Genomic DNA, 21,958 nt, shown 5'->3' with positions numbered 1-21,958 from the left:
TAATTAAAATGAGTGTGATGTCATTGTTAGATCATTTAGGTCATTTTTTATTAAAATGACCTAAAAATAAACTAATAATGACCTAAACATACCTTCCGTATTATTTTGTTTTGCGTTTTTTGTATTAAGATCTGGTTTTAGGTAGATCAAAACCCTACTCCATATATTACTATCTATTTATATTCAGTACTAGGGACAACAGGTTTTAGGTCAATCCTATTCAGGCTGTAATTTTGTCGTGTTATAAGTTTCAACCATAACCCCAAATATTCGGATTTCGGGCGAGCCCAACAGGCGAATCGCACTACTAGCAATATAATGAACACAGGTTCAATCCAATGCATAATGATTAAAATTAGTCATATTTATATGATATAGAATATTTAATTATGATAATTTTGGGATATTTGCTAAGCTCAACCATAATTAAATACTAATAGTGTATACAGTATGACTTATGATAAGAATGACGTTAGATCAATCTTAAGTTATTGAATGAATTAATATGTATAAGAATAGGTTATGATGGATCATGCATGGACTGAATATCTAATTATTTAAGATTTGTAATTACAAATATAAAAGAAATGAAGACATGAATTGTTACACAATTCGATATGATGTTTATCTATGTTAAGGAGGCAATATCAAGTCACTAGTTTCACTATATAATTTTCAGATGCAAATTATAATGCAAGAACAACTCTATATATAGGCAATATAGACAACTTTAATTCCGATCACATTAGGAAACATATCAAATAAAAATATTACTACTAATGAAACAAATCATATTTAGGATAGCTAGGAAACATATTAGCCCTAAAATACACAAAAATAAAAAAATTATATACCAATTTACTTTCTTTCGAACTCCATATTCAACAAAAATACTTGTAGTGTGTGTTGGCGACTGAGAGCATCTGCAACGGTGGACGGACGGCGTCCGTCCGTCCGTGCCGCTGGCAAGGACGAGCTCCACCGCCGCTGCACTCGTGCCGCTGGCACGGCGCTGCTCGATGCATTGAGCACGTCCGTGCCAGCGAGCAGCTGACGTGGCAGCACGCGATTGGGCAACGGCATAGCCGTTGCCTTTGAATTATTATTATTTTTAATTAAAAATCGGTTTTTAATTTAAAAAAACCGATTAAAAAAAATTTCCACTTTCCAAAAAAAATATATCCGTTTTTACCGTTTTCCATCATTTTTTAAAAAAAAATTATAGTTTTTTCCCCAAAAATACACATTTTCATCTATAAATACCACACTTTCACACCCAAAAATTCACCCCACACTACACAATTCTCATCTACACTCTCTAATTATGTAATTTTTTATTTTTAGGTATTTTTAGTATTTTAATTATGTAATTTTTAATTTTTAGGATTTTAATTATGTCTTTTTTTTATTTTATTTGTAATTTGTAATATTTATTGTGGTTTTTAATGAATTTTAATTTTATGGAAATGTTTTTGTTTAATTGAATTTTAAAATGAATTGTGCTCGTCCCAGCGGAAGAGCACAACTATGGGTGTTGTGCTCTTGCCAGAGAGCAGACAGAAAAAGTGGGGTTGGGCCCACAACTGTGCTCGCTGGCAAGAGCACAGTTGTGGGTTGTGGGTGCTCCGAGAGATGGAGCCGGTGGTGGTGGAAGTTGGTGGGTGAGATGGATACAGATGGAGAGGGAGTTTAGGGAATGAGAGTAGGAGGGTATTAACCATAAAAAAAATAACAAAAAATTATTACTCATTAAATTGATGAGGTGGATCAAAATGACATCGTTTTGGTAAAAGAAGACCACATTAATATGCCGCCCACATTAATAATGGAGAGTTCCTAAGCAGTGTAGAATTCCTAAGTATTGTAGAGTTCCAATCCCTTTTATTGATGTACTAGAACTTTCTCATTCACCCTATAAATACTAGGGTAATGAACCTTTGGAGAAAACAACAAAAAATAAACATTGGAATATTTCTCTATACACTTTATCCTTTCAAATGTCTATCCAATCTTTTTCTACCTCTCTCGATTACCATCTTTAAGATGGTATCAGAGCAGGAAACTAAAAAACAACCTCCAATGGAGGTCAGCCAAATACACACTCTCAAATTATTGATCGAGACAATCGCAAATCTAATTGATTTGTACAAATCCAACACAAACCAAAGCCAAAATTCATACCCGTTGAAGAATCTCGGCGTAGGGTCCAAGCGCACAGCAGCCACATCGACTCAGGCAAACAACCGAAGTAGAAACATATCCCTGCCTCCTAACGGAAACCATATCGAATCTGCCCACAAGGACAAACTTCCTAAACCGAAGAAGACGTACGCCAATGCCCTTGTTGACGGCGGAAGCAGCAACACCGGTCGACAATTGCATCCGTCAAATTCAGAAGCGGCGGCGGCGGCTGAAGGAGCGACGGCTGCTGAAGGAGCTGCGTCGGCAGCGGAGGCTGCTGAAGGAGCTGCGGCGGCGGCGGCTGAAGGAGCGACGGCTGCTGAAGGAGCTGCAGCGGCGGCGGAGGCTGCTGAAGGAGCTGCATCGGTGGGGGAGGCTGCTGAAGGAGCAGCATCAGCGGCGGAAGCTTTGCAGCGGAGAAGAAGAAAGAAACAGGGGATGTGCCGGATTTTGGCAGGCGGTGAGGACCGAACAACCGCCTCTGATGAGACGGCAGGAGAAGATTCTGAAATTGGAAAAGGGGAAATGGCTGAGAAGGAGGGGCCGAAAATAGGGTGTTCTAAAGTCTCCACCACCATTTTGCAATTAAGCCCCTCAAATTTGAGAAAATCCCAAAATAAACCCCACCATAAAAATCCCTACCAAAATCCCCCCAAGTCAATTCTGATATTAACAAATCCCCCCCAGTTGACCAAACAATTGCAGAAAAAACCCCCTTTTGTCCGAATTTTCGAAAATACACCCCGACATTTTGAATTTCAGCCTTCCATTATGTGTACAAACAAATTCCAAGCTTTAGCATACTCATCTTCCTCAAACATAGGACCTAAAGACTATCATTGGATTTTTGACTGTGGGGCAACCGATACCATGTCCTTTGATGCATCGGACTTCCTCGATATTTCTCAATCCACAAAAACATTTGTCCAAACGGCCAGTGGGGAATTAGCTCATGTTGAAGGGGCGGGAACTATAGCTATATCACCAACCCTTCGCCTCTCAAATTGTCTTTATGTTCCCTCTTTGTCCCACAAATTGTTGTCAGTGAGTCACGTCACGAAAGAACTTAATTGCAAACTCCTAATGCAGCCTCGTTTTTGCATGTTGCAGGATATCAAGACGGGAACGATAGTTGGGCGTGGCACTGAGCGACATGGTCTGTACTACGTAGATGAGATTGCCCAACACAGTAATGCGCTGCTAACTCATGGACTGAATGAAAGACAGATATGGCTCTTACACCGTCGGTTAGGGCACCCATCTATAGGTTATCTCCGTCTACTCTTTCCTAAATTAGTTTCTTCTTCACTTGTTTTGAATTGTGAAACGTGTGTTTTGGCTAAAAGTCATAGACATTCCTTCAAGTTGAACAAAACTAGAGAAAAATCTCCGTTTGCTTTTAGTTCACTCTGATGTTTGGGGCCCTGCTCCGGTTATCGGGGGTCAAGGATTTCGGTATTTTTTGCTATTTGTTGATGATTTTTCTCGTATGACTTGGATTTATTTTTTAAAATCAAAATCAGAAGTCTTTGAAAAATTCACCGAGTTCTATAGCCTTGTCCAAACCCAGTACAACACCAAAATCCAAGTCCTTAGATCTGATAATGGGAGAGAATATGTGAACTCTAGAATGAAAACCTTCTTCACCGAAAAAGGTCTCCTTCACCAAACGACATGTGCATACACACCTGAACAAAACGGGGTGGCTGAGCGAAAAAACCGGTATATCCTTGAGATCACCCGTGCACTTCTAATAGAATCCCACATCCCTAAATCTTTCTGGCCTGAAGCCATAGCCACATCTGTTTACCTTCTAAATCGTCTTCCCACAGGAATCCTAAACTTCAAAACCCCTTTAGAAATATTCTCTTCAAAACACTCAATTCCCTCTTCTCTCAGTCTTGAACCCAAAGTTTTTGGCTGCACTGTCTTTGCTCACATACCCAAACATGATCGCGATAAATTCTCACCATGTGCAGTCAAATGTGTTTTCTTGGGGTACGGGAAAGGTCAGAAAGGGTATAGATGTTATGACCCGTCAACAGATCGCATGTATGTCACTATGAACTGTAACTTTGTTGAAAGTGAATATTTCTATAGCCAATCTAGTGGTCAGAGGGAGAGTGAGACGGGTAATGCGAATAGTGACGCACTTAATTGGCTACCTCTATGGGGAGAAACCATTCAGGGGGAGAGAAATCTGAGGGAAACCGACCAAAATCTAAGGGAAACCATTCAGGGGGAGAGAAATTTGAGGGAAACCGACCAAAATCCTATCACAAGTGTGAGTCAAACAGCGCCAATTCCCCAGGAACAGAACATGTCGCCTCAGGACACTGCCGAGCTATCTGACCAGTCTTTGACTCCTGAGGTAAAAACTTTTGATTCCAATATTCCTATCCTACCCGAAACTGCTGACAGTGACAGGGAAAATATAAGTGATACAGAAGAGCCACCTACAGAACAAGAGACTGGGCATGGCAAATTACCCCACAGGAGTACGAGGGGTGTTCCTCCTCGACGATATTCTCCAGACTGGAAAGGACGGAAATCAAGGTACTCAGTTGCAAACTTCACACAGGGACACCTTACTGAAATGGCTAGAGCATTCGAAGCTGCTCTTTATGAAGAAGAAGAGATTCCGCAATCATTCGAGATGGCAATAAAACACAAGCACTGGAGGGAAGCCATGAAGAAGGAGATTGATGCCCTGAGAAAAAATGAAACATGGGAGAAGTGTACTCTACCTCCGGGAAAGAAACCAGTAGCGTGTCGTTGGATCTTCACCATAAAACGACGAGCAGATGGTTCAATCGAGAGATATAAGGCAAGATTGGTTGCTAAGGGATACACTCAAGTGTATGGACTTGACTATGAGGAAACTTTCTCCCCGGTGGCCAAACTAAATACAGTAAGAACCCTTCTGTCTGTAGCTGCGTGTAAAGAGTGGCCATTATACCAGTTGGATGTTACAAATGCCTTTCTTCAGGGTGAACTTGAGAAAAACAAGGAAGTCTATATGGAGGTCCCACCAGGCCTAGACGAAGAATTTGGAAAAGGGCAAGTATGCAGATTGAGGAAGACCCTCTATGGGTTAAAGCAATCACCAAGAGTATGGTTTGGAAGATTCTGTCAGACAATGTTCAAGCATGGCTTCAAACAGAGCCATTCAGATCACACACTATTTCTGAAAGAAAGGAATGGAAAAATGACATGCTTGATTATTTATGTTGATGACATGATCATAACAGGAGATGATGTTGAAGAAATCCAAAATCTGAAGAAGAATCTTTTCAAAGAATTTGAAATGAAGGACTTAGGAGCTTTGAAGTACTTCCTAGGGATTGAAGTGTTGAGATCCAAGCACGGAATCTTTTTAAGGCAGAAGAAGTATATACTTGATATGCTCGCCGAGACGGGCATGCTTGACTGCAAGCCGGCTGAAACTCCAATGATACCCAACCATGGGTTGAAAATTGTGGATGGAGCTAAACCTACTGATCGTGAAAGATACCAACGACTAGTAGGAAAGCTTATCTACCTTTCTCATTTGAGGCCCGACATCGCATATGCCGTTGGAGTGGTTAGTCAATTCATGCATCAGCCTCAAGAAGATCACATGGATGCTGTCATGAGAATTGTAAGATATTTAAAAGGAACCTCCAGTTATGGGATATTCCTAGAGAAAAGAGAAGATTTGGAAATTGATGGGTACACCGATGCAGATTGGGCAAGCAATCCAGTTGATAGAAAATCAACTGGAGGATATTTTACCTTTGTTGGGGGTAATTTAGTCACTTGGAGGAGCAAGAAGCAGAAAGTGGTTGCCTTGTCAAGTGCGGAAGCTGAATTCCGAGGGATCAGAAGCGGTCTTATGGAGATACTCTGGCTTCGAAGATTATTAACAGAAATTGGATTTCCACCGACAAGGAGAAGTCGGCTTTTCTGTGACAATAAAGCTGCAATTAGCATTTCAGAAAATCCGGTACAGCATGATAGGACCAAACATGTTGAAGTCGATCGTCACTTTATCAAAGAAAAACTTGAAAGCGGGATTATCGAGTTCCCATTTGTCCGATCCGAGGAACAACTGGCAGACATTCTCACCAAGGCGTTGAGTCCTACAAAATTCAAAGAATTCCTTGGCAAGTTGAGTATCGGAGATACCGTTACTCAACTTGAGGGGGAGTGTTGGAAAAGAAGACCACATTAATATGCCGCCCACATTCATTATGGAGAGTTCCTAAGCAGTGTAGAATTCCTAAGTATTGTAGAGTTCCAATCCCTTTTATTGATGTACTAGAACTTTCTCATTCACCCTATAAATACTAGGGTAATGAACCTTTGGAGAAAACAACAAAAAATAAACATTGGAATATTTCTCTATACACTTTATCCTTTCAAATGTCTATCCAATCTTTTTCTACCTCTCTCGATTACCATCTTTAAGAGTAGGCATTCCAACTTGCCAAAACAAAGTCATTTTACGCCACCTTTTGATTATCCGACAAGTCACATTAGGATTAATTTCAGTAAAAATCGCTAGAAGTAAGAAATTATAATTACAATAAAATTCATGATTTTTATCACTAAATTTTAGATTAGTAGAAAAATCAAAATTCGATTCTATTTTAGTAATTTTTATTTTAGTTTCGAGAAAAATCGATTCTGTTTTAATTTTTGTCCAATTGTTAGTGAGATGAAATATTATGTGGAATAGTAAAGAGCAAGTAAATGCAGATTCCATTGTAATTTGTAATTGGTTCTCGTCACTATATTGATGGAATGCGTAAGCATCATTATTAGTATTTCTCTATGTGGGGGCATTTTTTCGAAATAATTTCACAAAAAAATGAAGTAAAATTATTACAGAAGTACTAAATGGACACCAACTACTGAACTTTGAGGGGCCATGATAAATACGGTTGAGTGACTTGAGTTCTATATTTCTTCCAAATAAATTTTCCGAATTACCTAAATCTACTAGTTTCGTATTTAAACCTTTTCCCCATACATGATGTAGCGACTTGTAGAAAACATTGCACTCATCTTAAATGAAATAAGTACAAAATATCTAAGAATATTGCTATTACCTCTTAACTAGTCTGTCGAGTATATATAATATATCCTCTAAGATAACATTAAAATAACTTTTAAAATATGTTGTATATTGAATAATTATTTCATAGGTTATATACTAATATCAATTGTTCATAATTGCAATTCTTTGTTAATAACTGAATCCACTTGCCAATTATATTTCAACCACCCGTCTCAATCATGCCTTTAACTTAATGTCATGTTTCATATAAACAATAATAGTAGTAGTATTGATTGTATTGTCAACATTATTTATAGTGAGTCACTAAAAAAACTGTTAATAACATTTTTAATGTAATTAAGAATGCTGATGGACGTTTCTAAATATATCACCAATGCTTCAAAAAAACGTCATTATTGTTGGTGTCTCAACAAAATTAAAGGTTGCATCCTAAATTTTGTAGAGAAGTCTTCTTTATATTATTCTCCCTCTTACTTTAATATTTCTCCACTTTAACTATTTATTATCATTTTTACAAAACGAGTGCATAAAAGTAACTGGAACTGCTAAAATGGGACGGAGAGGGTAATATTTTTCAATGCAAGTAATTGCGTTTCAATTTTTGTGTCCTTAAAAAACAAGTTTTTTGTAGTGAGTAGAATAAGTTGTGAGCAAAAAAAAAACAAAGAATATAGGGGCTTGCTTGAGAATACTCACTCCGTCCCCAAAGAATATGCACTTTGAGGTTGACAAGAGTTTTAATGTAAAATTGGTAAAGTAAGAGAAAAGGTAGAGAGAAAAAAGTAATTAAAGTATTGTTAGTGGAGAATGAGTCCCACCTCATTAGAGAGAAATGACTCTCTAAAATTAGAAAGTGCATATTCTTGTGGGACGGACTAAAAAGGAAATAGTGCATATTCTTGTAGGACGGAGAGAGTATTAATTAGTACTCCCTCCATCCCATTAAATATGCAACATTTACTTTTCGGCACAAGATTTTATGTAGTGTTGTTTTGTAAGTTAATGAAGAGAGAGTAAAGTAAGGGAAAAGAAAAAGTAGAGAGAATATTGTTTCTATTTTTAGAAATGTTTCATTTTTAATGGGACAAACCGAAAAGGAAAACGTTTCATTTCTAATGAGACAGATGGAATACTGATATTCCTTAGCATATTTAGGGTTCCGGTTCCTCCTTCGAAATTCAGCCAAAGATAATACAATGAAATATAAGATCGAAATATTAAGTATAGAAAATTAGAGGAGATCAAATTGATCTTTATTTTAACACTCGTTAGCTATGCTATGAGCTATGTAGTCGTAATTGAAATGCTGCTGATAAGATTAAATTGAGTCTACTATGGACAAAAGTAATAATACTAGTTGATTATCCCTCTTTATAATATAATAATTGTAATAATTGCAAGTTTAAGCATCTAAGAGCATCCACAACCGTGCTCTTGCCAGCGGCACGGTTGTGGGCCCGACCCTACTTTTTCTGTCTGCTCTCTGCCAAGAGCACAACATCCACAGCTGTGCTCTTCCGCAAGGACGAGCACAATTAATTTAAAATTCAATTACACAAAAACATTTCCATAATACTAAAATTCATTAAAAAACCACAATAAATATTACAAATTACAAATAAAATAAAAAAGACATAATTAAAATCCTAAAAATTAAAAATTACATAATTAAAATCCTAAAAATTAAAAATTACATAATTAAAATACTAAAAATTAAAAATTACATAATTAAACTCCTAAAAATTAAAAATTACATGATTATTGGCTAATATTACCTGAGGAAGACCACGCATCCGGCGGCACCAACCCCAATTATTTTTTGAGACCCAATATCATGTCCTCGTGCGTTTGAAGTTGCGTGGGGGGTCATAGTTGACCTATCGACCATATTGAGTTGAGCCAAAAGGGCCCACAACGAGTTGTTCGGGGGTGGAGGTGGAACATAGGGTGCGGGTTCGGGGGCGGGGGCCGATGGAGTCGCGGAGCACCGGCGATCGGCCGCCGTCTTCTTCCTTCCTTGCGGTCGGCGTTGGGAACTGCTTGGTCTGGCGTCGGGGCTACCCAAGTTAGCTCCGGCGAGTTGACTAGCCACTTCTTCGGAGCCGGAGTTGGATATGGATACCGACCTTGACCGTTTGGAGGAGCCGCTCGAGGAGGATGTTATGCCTCCCATATACCTCGGGTGGAACCGCGTTTCCTGCCAAACGTTGAGGTACTTGAACGACTTACCGTTCAAGGATTGGTAGGTGCTCAGCGCGGCAGTGATGATGTCGACCTTGCTCCGGCCGCTCCCGGCATTTCGCGACTCCTGGAGGAAATAGCCATTGAACTTGCCAATTTCTTCGTTGGCTCGGCCGATGCAGTTGCGAACCATACTCTCGTTGCGCTCGATCGTTCCCGGCGGCCGGTTTGCATTGTACCGGCGAGAGACGCGCCACCAAAAGTGATCGTCGGATTGGTTCGTGCCAACCGCCGCATCTTCGGAGATTTCGAAGTACGCCTTGAACAATTTATCCATCTCCGCCGGAGTGTACGGTGTTCGGACACCGCTACGAGTAGGAGCCTACAGAGTTTGGGAGGGGGCGGTCGGCCTAGGCTCCGGTGTCCACCCGTATCGCCCTTTGGAGGCACCTTGGTCGTCTATTGGGTATGGCCGGTAGCCACCCGGAACGGCCGAATCTTGGGTGAGAGGAGGGGCCGAATATTCCGTTTCTGGACTAGGACACGGTTGTGCATCAAACCATTCGGGGTTCCAACCGTGAGAGGGCGGGTCATCGCCTTGGCCGGACATTGTTAGGGTATGAGAGAATGAAGATGAAAATGGATATGAGAAAATGAAGATGAGAATGGATATTGGAGAATGAAGATGAGAATTATGTAGTTTGATGTGAATTTTTTGGTGTGAAAGTGAGGGTATTTATAGATGAAAGTGTGTATTTTTGGGGGAAAAAAAATAAAAAAAATAAAAAAGTGTAAAAAACAGTAATAAACGGTTATAATTTTTTTGGGAAGTGAAATTTTTTTTATTTTTTATCGGTTTTTTAATTAAAAACTGATTTTAAATTAAAAAAAACATTTAAAGGCAACGACTATGTCGTTGCCCAATCGCCGCGCGACACGTCAGCTGCTCGCTGGCTCGGCGGCAACGAGACACATCCGTTCCGCGGTGCGGACGGCGGTGGCGACGGCTGCCACCGTTGCGGATGCTTTAATCCATCATCTCGCGAAAATTATGCCATTCCCTCGTCATGGCAGACAACCTAGTACCAAACAAAACTAGGGGCGTCTTTCCTAACAGCCAATTAATCTGCAACTTGCAATTAAGATTTTCTATTCTTATATCAAATTATTAGGTTGATATTTAAACGCTCGATGATACTTCATACATAGGCTGCCTTTGTAAGTAATGAAACATATTCAAGAATTATAAATCTTCTAAAAAATAAGAAAAATTTTTAACTTTTGTGGGGAGTTTGGCGGGCGGAAGGGGTTTCAAACGTAAAGGCGCCGTATAATTTTCTTTTATATGAATAAAATAGATACTAATATATTACGTTGGTCTAGTACAGATTCCCAACAAATTATTGCTTCCTTCGTTTTATAATAGATATCACACGATGATATGAGATTTTAGGAGATGTTATTTTATTTGTGAAGCGTAGAGATAAAAAATATTTTTATATATTAATATGAGTGATTTTTTTTAAAAATAATTTTTTTTATAGAATAAACTAAAAAGAAAAGTGTGATATCTACTTTGAAACAAATGAAAAATAAAAACTTTAATGATTCATGATGCCTCTACCTAGGCATGCACAACGGTTTCAAACCGCCAGTTCCGGTTCATGAACCGGCAGTTCACGGTTCATCATTTGCATGAACCGGAACCGGCCCGCCAAGGGTCCCGGCGGTTCTGGTTCCGGTTAAAAAAACCGTCGGTTCACGAGGCGGTTCAAAACCGCCGGTTTTTGGCATGAACCGGCGGTTCAACCGAAATTTTTTTTAAAAAAATACTTTTTATTTATAAAAATTGATTTTTATACTTAAAAACAATTTTTACAAATAAATGAATACAAGAAATTCATAATAGCCCATAGATATTTGATGAGCTTGTGAATTTATGAAACCATTCTTGGTTGTTTCAAGGATGTCTCTATAAAAGAGAAAATGTTTTATGTTTCACTTTCAATGTGAGACAAAATCATTCTTGGTTGTTTCTCTTTTATAGAGACATCCTTGAATGTTTTATGTTTCACTTTCGATGTGGGACAAAATATGTTGAAGTATTTTCTTTTATAACAAATGTTTAGAGCATCATTCATCTTTTTCCAATGTGGGATACAAAACTTTCTTTTATCTTCTACTTTTTTTTTCATGTTTTGTATAATATATATAAACAAAATTATTATTCAAATATATTTTTGATTGATAAATATAAAGAATTATTGTGAAATATGATTTGTATATAGAAAATATTTATTTGTATATTAATTATTGTTAGGTTTATACAATTTGTATAAGAATTATCCTTTCAATGTGTATAATATTATTTATTAGTTAACATATACATAAATTTATAAACCTAAGCAAATCATTAATGATAAAGAACTAATGAATAATAGTTTATGTAATAATATTTGTTGTTAAATTATAATAATAGAAGATCGAGTATTAATATAGACGAAGAATGATGGACGATCTATAATATATACTTATAAATAAAGACTTTTATCCCACATTGAAATAAAGAGTAACACATCCAAAATGTGTAACTATAAAAGAGAATAATTCAATATACTATCTTCTAAATTAACTAAAATCCAATATACTCTCATCCAAGTATTGGCATTTTAAAAATCAAATCCAACTTTAAGTATGGAGTTTTTTTTTTGTCTTTTTAATCTTTATTATGTATAAAATGTGCTTAAACAAATTTCAAACAATAAGGTGAAAATTACAATTTTATTGATAATAAATTTGAATAAGACTAAAAATTACAACTTATAATGAATATATTTTATTTACAAAAATTAATAAACACTACTTAAAGTTAAACCTTTTGATTTTTAAAATATCAATACTTAATATTGGACTTGAGCATTTAAATTGGAAGAGAGTGTATTCAATTATAGGGAAAACACTAATTGAATTATAGTGTATTGAATTATAGAGAGTGTATTTCAACTTATAATGAATATATTTTATTTACAAAAATTAATAAACACTACTTAATATTTTATTTATCATTAATGATTTGCTTATGTTTATAGATTTATGTATATGTTAACTAATAAATAATATTATACACATTGAAAGAATAATTCTTATACAAATTGTATAAACCTAACAATAATTATTATACAAATAAATATTTTCTATATACAAATCATATTTCTCAATAATTCTTTATTTTTATAAATCAAGAATATATTTGAATAATAATTTTGTTTATATATATCATACAAAACATGAAGAAAAGTAGAAGACAAAAGAAAGTTTTGTATCCCACATTGGAAAAAGATGAATGAATGCTCTAAACATGTAGTTATAAAAGAAAGTACTTCAACATATTTTGTCCCAAGGATGTCTCTATAAAAGAGAAACAACCAAGGATGTCTCTATAAAAGAGAAACAACCAAGAATGAGTTTGTCTCACATCGAAAGTGGAACATAAAACATTCAAGGATGTCTCTATAAAAGAGAAACAACCAAGAATGGTTTCATAAATTCGCAAGTCCATCAAATATATGGGCTATTACGAATTTCTTGTATTCATTTGTTTGTAAAAATTGATTTTAAATATAAAAATCAATTTTTATAAATATATTTTTTTTAAAATTCGGTTTAACCGGCGGTTCAAACCGCCGAACCGCCGGTTCACGGTTCATGATTTCACCGACCCTAAACCGGCGGTTTGAACCGTTGAACCGCCGGTTCAAACCGGTAAACCGCCGGTTCACGGTTCACGCATCCTTCGACCCTGAATCGGCCCGTTGGAACCGGCAACCCGCCGGCCGGTTCAAACTGCCGGTTTCGGTTTATGAACCGGCGGTTAATCGCCGGGGTTCGGTTTGTGCACGCCTACCTCTACCACATACAACTAAATGAATAAATATCACCAGCCGCTTTTGCTCTCTAATTCTCTCATTGATACGAGAGAAACTCATATCGGTCAAGACTCCCTTGGCCAAGAGAGTCGAGAGATGGTAAAGCGAGAATTGATCACCGAAAGGATCGATCACAATAGTCATTGGTTGTGACGGAAGGGCAAGAACTAGGATTTAAGAGAAACCCTAGTTTGATATAAATATTTATTAAAATTCTTTTATTATTTAGGAGTATATTATATATCTAAACATGGATAATCCTTATTAAACTCAAAATCTAAACCATTGCCCATTTAATTAATCCTAGCGTATATGGCCTATATAAATAAATAGAACATATCTAAAGTGTGAAAAATGTATAATTAGAGAAGTCCCCACCCACCGTCTTCAAATTAAGGCGATATTATTTTGGTTATCTAGAGTTTGGAGCCACTCTGATTTTAGTTAAAGTTAAGGTTTGACAGAAATTGATTTTCAGAGATTAATTATACACCAGTTTTAAGCTATAACTATAAGGTCTGTTTTCGAAGGATTGGGTTGAAAAGAGTTGATTGATGAATTGTGTGGGAGAAGAAATGAGAGCGTGAAATGTAGGGATACATATGTATAGGAGGGCACAATTGCATAGTTTGAAAAGTTGAAGAAAATGGGGAGGGCTCAACGGCGGCATATATTCATAGCTCTAGGGTTCCTTTTGCTTTTGGGAATCGCCATTCACTTCCGCCTTTGGGCTATCCATCGGAGAATCTCTTCCAACGATTCCCAGCTTTTGAGGTTTCTTCATTTTTGCTGCTCAATTGACTCGATTGTGTGTTTTAATCAGAATTTGTTGGTGAATTGATGTTGGGTGAAATCAAACATTTGACTAGTATGTTCGCTTACTTGGTTGTAGGCGACAATTTGATCTTGCTAACAGAGAAGCCATGGATGAATCTGCAGAATGGAGAAGAAGGTTTGATTTGGAGTTTGACAAGGCTGCCAAGTGCTCTACGGAGCTCGACCAAGTATATGTGCTTCCTTTTTCCCAGAATTTTATTAGTATATGTTTCATTGAAATTGCTAAATTAATCAATTTTCTACGCACATTTGGAAAACTTGTTTAGTTTTGTTACTCCCCTCAGTCCCCAAAGAATATGCCCTTTGGATGAGCAAGGGTTTTAATGTAAAATTAGTAACATAAGAGAGAGGTAGAGAGAAAAAAGAATTATATTGTTAGTGGTCCACATTGTTAGGGAGAAAAGACTTTCCAAAATTAGAAAGTGCATGTTCTCGTGAGACGGATGCAGTATTTTTGTAGTATTTTACATTTGGGAAAAGCATCATCTCTAAATGTAGCTCCTCCTCGTTTGCATAGATTAAGAAGGCAACTGGAGAAAAAACAAAGGTCCTCAACAAGAAAATGGAAATGTTGCAAAAGGTGCCTCCCTCATCTTTTCAACTTCATTTTGGTTTATGAGATACTTACTACTTCATCTGAAAATGCTCATTGCCAGGAAAATGTGGATTTGCTCGAGCGAGTAGAGTCATTGAAGCAAGAGCTTGAATCGGAGAAACTAAAATGCAGCCTGCGTAACATGTGATGTCCGATTTTGCTTGGCGTTTTCAAACATTTTGGATCCTCCAATTGCTCATTATTTTGTGTTGCCAATGCCAATTTATATTTGCATTTAAACATATTTATGAACATATTTATGAATACAATATGTTTGCCCAGCGGTATAAACGAATATGGTTCTACTGCAGATGATTTCTCATCCAAACTTCCGTTCCAAATAAAAACTAAATGTATGTTCAAAACAACACTGTTTCACACTGTGACCAGATTTTAAAACAAAACTGGAACCAAGATCTAAACACACCTATTTTCGACAATCACCATTCGATAGGGAAACAGTAACTTTTCCACGAATTCTATAAAACCACCGAATCAGTGATAGGGATCTATCTATTTGCTTGACCAACAGAGTCAGAAAAGGGCGCAGAAAGCAAAATGCAATCAATCATCAAGTCTCGCAATACTCCTTATTTTGCAATGCTTGTATAACATGCTATCGAGAAGCCAGAGACCAAAAATTCAGCAGAAATGAAGGAGACACAGCAAACCAGCACAGAAAAGCTATGGCTGTAGCCGACATGAATCTTGTGCAGTGGTTGAGATTACATTTATCAAGATCATTTCCGATGAGGACGGTGATACCAGCTGAAGCACAGGCTGCAGCGAACGTCAGAGTGGAAGTGATCTGTAGTAGACAGTATATGCATTTAGAAGAATAGGAAAATGTGCATCAAACTGGACTGAAATACAATGGTAAAGAGCAAAAATCTTCAGCTAACATAAGCATTAAAAATAAGCTTTAAAATTGACTGAAAATTTTGCAAGGGTGTTTAGATAAGAACGAAAATAACAGATAGAAGAATGTAAGTGAATCTGACAACATATAAGAGTTTGTTGAAAATAACTCAAATGGCTAAATAATGAAATTTAGCCATTTTTAGATTGGCAAACATTACAGACATGCTAAGGAATAAAGCAACGAGTATCACTAAAACTATACTAATGTATCATACTATCTCAACACCTAAAATTGATAATAAGTGCACCATGCGTGGCTTTTTACAACTACAAGAAGAGAGTCTAGACATGCCAAGGTTAAAATGATTGAGGCCAAACACATAACTACCAAAGAAACATTTATAAAAAAAGGCACTTCACTTAAAAACTTGTAGGCGCTGACTATTTATTTTACCAATCAAGCCAGTTTCTTACCCCATCACCAATAGCAAATAAACTGACAACTCCCGAATTTCTGAAACTTCGCCTCACCATGAGAGCATATACATCAGTGAGGGCCAGAGACAGGCTCCATATACTTTGCAAACCAACAGCACCAACAAGGTAGCTAACACACAAAAAAAAGTTCTTTTTATTAATAATCTATTCCAAAAATACCACATCTCACCAAGATGAAACATGGTCTACAAATGGAAGGATAAAAAGGTTAGAAGAGATAAACCGCAACTTCATTAAATGCACCATCCCAGCCAAGTATATGAGCTAATTCCGTCTTGCCCCCAACCAACAATACATCCAAAGTATAAAAGGTCTAATATATCAACTTCATTTGAGCTTCGATGAAGCTACAGTTAAATATAAGTTTTCCTTTAACATAAATATTCACAAAAGAAGCATAATTCAGGTCTCCTCACGGTGATTAAGGGCATATTCTAAACTTGCAACACTTAAAAATACTACAATGACTCTCCCATTTAGTCATCTACTGCATAATCCTGAGATAGTTATCGTTATCTCCACCATGTATAACCACAAGCTATAAAAAGGCAGAGATTTTAAGAACACACAGCCACCAATTGAAATTCAATTCAATACTTATAAAAACTTTACCAAACCCTAAACCCTAATTACAGACAAAATATCAAATTATCGAGAGATGAGGGGGGTTAAATGTTCACCGGAAGGCGGTGACGGATGGGAAATCGGAGGTGGTGGCCATAACGCACAGAGAAATGGCAGCGAAGGCGAATTGGCAGAGGCGGAGGAAGAGAGCGCCGGTGGTCCCGGACATTCCCTGAACATCTTTCATCCTAATTCTGGGAGGCGCGGCCTCCGTGGTCGGCGGAGGAGCATCCACCGGGTGCACCGCCGGGCCGCTCATTTGGTTATTCCTTCAGTATTCGCCCATCGATTCAACACTAGGAATAAAAAGCGTGACGATAAAATGGGAAGAGAAGAAAACAAAATGGGATTGATTGTGGTTTTGTTATAGTGGTAAAGAAATGAGAATGATTGTGGCGGACGCGCAGAGTGGTGACGATGGGGAGTGGGTGAGTAAGCTCAGGTGTCTGACAAACTACGTAATCTTGCAATCACCACTACTGCTGCTTCAAGTGGTTTAGCTTGAAGCGTGTTTTGTTGTTAGCAACTTTAACGCTCTTATTTTTAAAATAAAAGGCATATATATCTAAAATAACATATCCCTCCGTCAAATTTTAAGGAGTAGTTATTTCTCAAGTGTGACTAATACATTTCCTAAAATTTACTCTATCAGCCCCTCATTAATTATTCACTCTCCCGCACGAGTTTTAATAAATATAAAGTAAAATAGGTTGAAAATGTGGAAGTAATTGATGAATCAGCTGCACTGAGTTGCTAATACTTCGAGCGAGCTGAAACGCTTCAGCAGCCGTTGGATCGCGTTCGTTAGATAAGTTTGAATCTCGGCCGTCGATTAGATTCGACCGTTAGTTCTTTGTTTTAGCTTTAAATAGTCGTTGTGTTTGTTGAGATGTAGTTAGCTGATTTAACGTTGAATAACAACTTCTCCTTCTTAATTCTCTCTACAAATCTCTCGATCAAACACACACTCAAACACACGCACATCTAGATTCACACTCAAAGTTAACAACTGGCGCCGTCCGGTGGGAAATCCAATCTTTCTCGAGGTGAACATTGCGAGGAGGAATCGAATCTGCGAAAAAAATGGCATCAAGGTTTGAGGTGGAGAAATTTACGGGCAAGAATCATTTCGCACTCTGGAAAATAAAGATGCGAGCAATGCTTACTCAACAAGGTCTTGCATTTGCTCTAACGGCCAAAGAAAATGAGGCAGAGGGTGGGGATCTTGATGAGAAGGTGGTTCAACAGCGTGCGGAGATTGAAGCAAAGGCGTATAGCACGATCGTTCTTTTCCTTGGAGATAAAGTCCTTCGAGAGATCGCGAGAGAGAAGACGGCTGCAGGTATAATGGCTAAACTGGAAGATTTGTATCTTACTAAATCGCTTGCGAATAGATTGATTATGAAGCAGCGATTATACTCATATATAAGTTCTTGGAGAGAAATGGAGTGTTAGAACAGCTGGAAGATTTTAATAAGACCGTTGATGATCTGGAGAATATAGATGTGTCGATTGGTGATGAGGATAAGGCGATTCTGTTATTGAATGCGCTCCCATCAAATTATGATCAACTTCGTGATGTTATATTGTATGGGCGCAAGAGGACTGTAACATATCTTGAGGTGCAGTCTGCCTTGAGATCAAAGGAGCTGCAGAATGTTGAAATGAAGTTAGGAAATCCAGTCTCTGAAAGCTTGAATGTGAAGAAGTTCAAGGGTAAGAAACCATACAAGAAATACAATGATGCTCCCAAGTTTACTCCAAATGAGCAGAAGGAAACGCGCTCTTGCCATTGGTGCAAGAAACCAGGCCACCTAAAGAAGGATTGCTATGCTTGGAAGAAGAAGCAGCAAGAAGGTGGGGGAAAGGTTGTGAACTCAATCGAGGAAGTTGAAGAATGTGAGCTTCCAGTGGCCTTAAATGTTACAGACAAGAAGGAGAGGGGATCTTGGATAATGGACTCGGGTTGTAGCTTCCATATGAGCCATAACTTGTCTTGGTTTGATGATTTGAAGGAGACCTCAGGATATGTCATTCTGGGAAACAATCAGATTTGCTTAATCAAAGGAATTGGCACCATTAGACTGGAGGTTGAGAATGGTTGAAACATTTTGCTCAGCTCAGTCAGGTACATTCCTGAGATAAAAAGAAACTTGATTTCATTAGGTTCCCTTGAGAGAAGAGGCTGCAAATTTGTGTCTGAGGCTGGTGTGATGACCATCAGCAAGTTAGGAAGATTGTTGATGAAGGCAGAAAGAAGAAGAAGCTTGTATTATATGGCAGCAAATGTCCAGAAAGCAGGCACCGAGGAAGCTTGTGTTCTTGTCACTGAAAATCTGAGAACATGGCATTCTAGGCTTGGTCACCCAACCATGGGAACTGTGAAAGAATTGGTCAAGAAAGGACTTGTGCATTGTGATGATAATGATGTTGACTCAGTGCAATGTGAAGAATGCGTTCTGGGAAAGGCTAAGAAGATTAGCTACCCAATGGCCATTCATACATCTACAAGCCCACTTGATTATGCCCACAGTGATTTGTGGGGGCCTGCTCAAGTAAAGTCCATTGGATGTGGGAGATATTACATGAGCATTATTGATGATTTCTCCAGGAAGATATGTATATATATATATATTGAAGGAGAAGTCAGAGGCTTTCACAAGGTTCAGAGAATGGTGTATTGAGGTGGAGACAGAGAAGAGCACAAGTCTGGGTTGCTTAAGAATAGACAATGGTCTTGAGTACCTATCAAAGGAATTCGATGAGTTTTGCAAGACAAAGGGAATTAAAAGACATAGGACAGTCCCTTTAAATCCACAACAAAATGGTGTGGCAGAAAGAGCAAACCGCACTATTTTGGAAAGAACAAGGTGCATGCTGATTGCTGTTGGTTTGGGGAAACATTTCTGGGCAGAAGCAGCCTCCACAGCAGTTGTGTTGATAAATAAATGTCCCACATCAAGCCTAAATGGGGATATACCAGACAACAGATGGTTCGGTAGGAAATGCAGCTATGAAAATTTAAGAACATTTGGCTGCAAAGCTTTTGCACATATTAGACAGGGAAAGCTTAAAGCAAGGGCCATCAAATGCATAATGATGGGCTATTAACCAGGTGTAAAAGGCTACAGGCTCTAGTGCATTGAACGTGGGAATGGAAAAATAGTTATTTCAAGAGATGTGGTTTTCTGGGAAAAAGATATGCCTTTTAAAGGAAAATCAGATACAGCCATCTCTGATAAGACTCCTGAAATCACTGAGATTGAGGTGGAGCACCTGGGGGGTCAAGAGAATATGGAAGATGTTGAGACTGATATAGCCAATGGCCCACAGTCACCTCAGCAGGTCCAACAACCAAGTCCTGATGATCAAGGGAGTTGGAGGTTAGCCCGGGATAAGGTGAGAAGAAATGTAACACCATAAAGCAAGTATTCTGATGTAGAATATCTATTTTTCTGTCTGATAGCTGCAGAAGAAATGGAGTATTCTGAGCCTAGCACCTATGAGGAAGCAGCTGACAGTAAGGACTGGGAGAAATGGATTCAAGCTATGATTGATGAGATTGATTCATTGCTAAAGAACGGAACATGGGTGCTGGTGGAGAGGCCAGATGGAAGAAGGATAATAAGCTGCAAATGGATATTAAAAAGAAAGATATAAGGTGCTGATGGTGAGAAACTGAGGTACAAAGCCAGGTTAGTGGCTAGGGGTTTCAGACACGAACATGGGATTGATTATGATGAGGTGTTCTCCCCTGTGGTCAAGCATACTTCAATAAGAATTCTACTGGCCATAGTAGCAAGAAAGAACTGGGAACTTGAGCAATTAGATGTCAAGACAACATTCTTGCATGGTGAGCTAAAAGAAACTATCTACATGGCTCAGCCAAAGGGCTTTGTGAAACCTGGGGATGAAGGCAAGGTTTGCTTATTGAAGAAAAACATCTATGGATTGAAGCAAGCTAGCCGTCAGTGGCACATGAAGTTCAATGTACACATGATCAAAAGTGGATTTCTGAGATCATCTTATGATGAATGTGTCTACATTAAGAATGTAGGTGGAGCTGTTGTTCCTTATCTACTATTTTATGTAGATGACATGTTATTGACTGGAGCTGACTCAAATGAAGTTCAGAAAGTGAAAAGAGATCTCAGTGATGCTTTTGAAATGAAGGATTTGTGGCCAGCTAGAAGAATTCTGGGAATGTCTATAGTAAGAAGAAGGGAGAGCAAACAAATATGTCTCACTCAAGCTGATTATGTGTCCAGGCTGTTGAAGAAATTCAAGATGGAAGACATTAAGAAAGTGGATGTACCAATGGCTCAGCACTACAAACTGACAGCAGAGCAGAAGCCAAAGAGTGAAACTGAAATGAGGGAAATGCAGAGTATACCTTATGCGAATATTATTGGTAACCTGATGTATGCCATGATCTGCACGCGGCCAGATATAGCACATGCCATATCAGTAACTAGCAGATACATGACTAGCTATGGAAGGGAACATTGGTCTGCATTAAAGTGGCTAATGAGATACCTAAAAGGAGCTACTGATTTTGGGATTATGTTTGATGGTGGTAGTGAATATGTGGGGGATGCCCTAGTGGGATGGAGTGATTCAGATTTTGCTGGAAACTTAGACACAAGAAGGTCTCAATCAGGCTACCTATTCACTCTTTATGGTTCGGTTATAAGCTGGAAGAGCAGTCTTCAATCAGTGGTTGCATTGTCTACTACTGAAGCTGAGTTCATGGCATTAACCTCAGTAGTAAAAGAGAGCTCGTGGCTCAGAGGCATGTTGAAAGACTTTGGTGTGCTCCAAGAATCTGTGAGCATAGGATGTGACAATAATAGTGCCTTGTGTTTGGCAAAACATCAAGTATACCATGTACGAAGTAAGCACATTGATGTGCGGTTGCACTTCATCCGGGAAAGGATAGATGATGGAGAAATAAAGATCTTCAAGGTTGACACAACTGAGAATCCGGCGGATATGCTAACTAAACCTATACCGAAGGCAAAGCTGGAGTTGTGCATGAATCTAGTGAATCCTAAAAGAATTAGTTGATTGGCAGTTGAGTCATCAAGGTGGAGTTTGTGGAAGTAATTGATGAATCAGCTGCATCGAGTTGTTAATGCTTCGAGCGAGCTGAAACGCTTCAGCAGCCGTTGGATCGCGTTCGTTAGATAAGTT

General features: G+C 38.2%; 2 protein-coding genes across 2 annotated transcripts; one reads left to right on the top strand and one right to left on the bottom strand.

Annotated features, from left to right (window-relative positions):
* Window positions 1-13,705: 13,705 nt before the first annotated feature.
* LOC121795459 lies at window positions 13,706-15,073 on the top strand. The gene is made up of 4 exons (XM_042193998.1): window positions 13,706-14,124; window positions 14,243-14,354; window positions 14,705-14,767; window positions 14,844-15,073. The coding sequence occupies exons 1-4, from the start codon at window positions 13,997-13,999 to the stop codon at window positions 14,928-14,930; spliced, it is 390 nt and encodes a 129-aa protein (XP_042049932.1). The 5' UTR covers window positions 13,706-13,996; the 3' UTR covers window positions 14,931-15,073.
* Window positions 15,074-15,082: 9 nt separating this feature from the next.
* On the bottom strand, window positions 15,083-17,259 carry LOC121795457 (CASP-like protein 5A2). The gene is made up of 3 exons (XM_042193996.1): window positions 16,822-17,259; window positions 16,118-16,250; window positions 15,083-15,590 (listed from the first exon to the last, which is right to left on the bottom strand). Exons 1-3 carry the CDS (start codon window positions 17,022-17,024, stop codon window positions 15,399-15,401), a joined length of 528 nt encoding a protein of 175 aa, XP_042049930.1. The 5' UTR covers window positions 17,025-17,259; the 3' UTR covers window positions 15,083-15,398.
* Window positions 17,260-21,958: the final 4,699 nt, after the last annotated feature.

The sequence above is a fragment of the Salvia splendens genome, chromosome 3, assembly GCF_004379255.2.
Source record: "Salvia splendens isolate huo1 chromosome 3, SspV2, whole genome shotgun sequence".
Classification (NCBI taxonomy): domain Eukaryota; kingdom Viridiplantae; phylum Streptophyta; class Magnoliopsida; order Lamiales; family Lamiaceae; genus Salvia; species Salvia splendens.
This window is presented reverse-complemented; position numbering and strand designations above follow the sequence as displayed.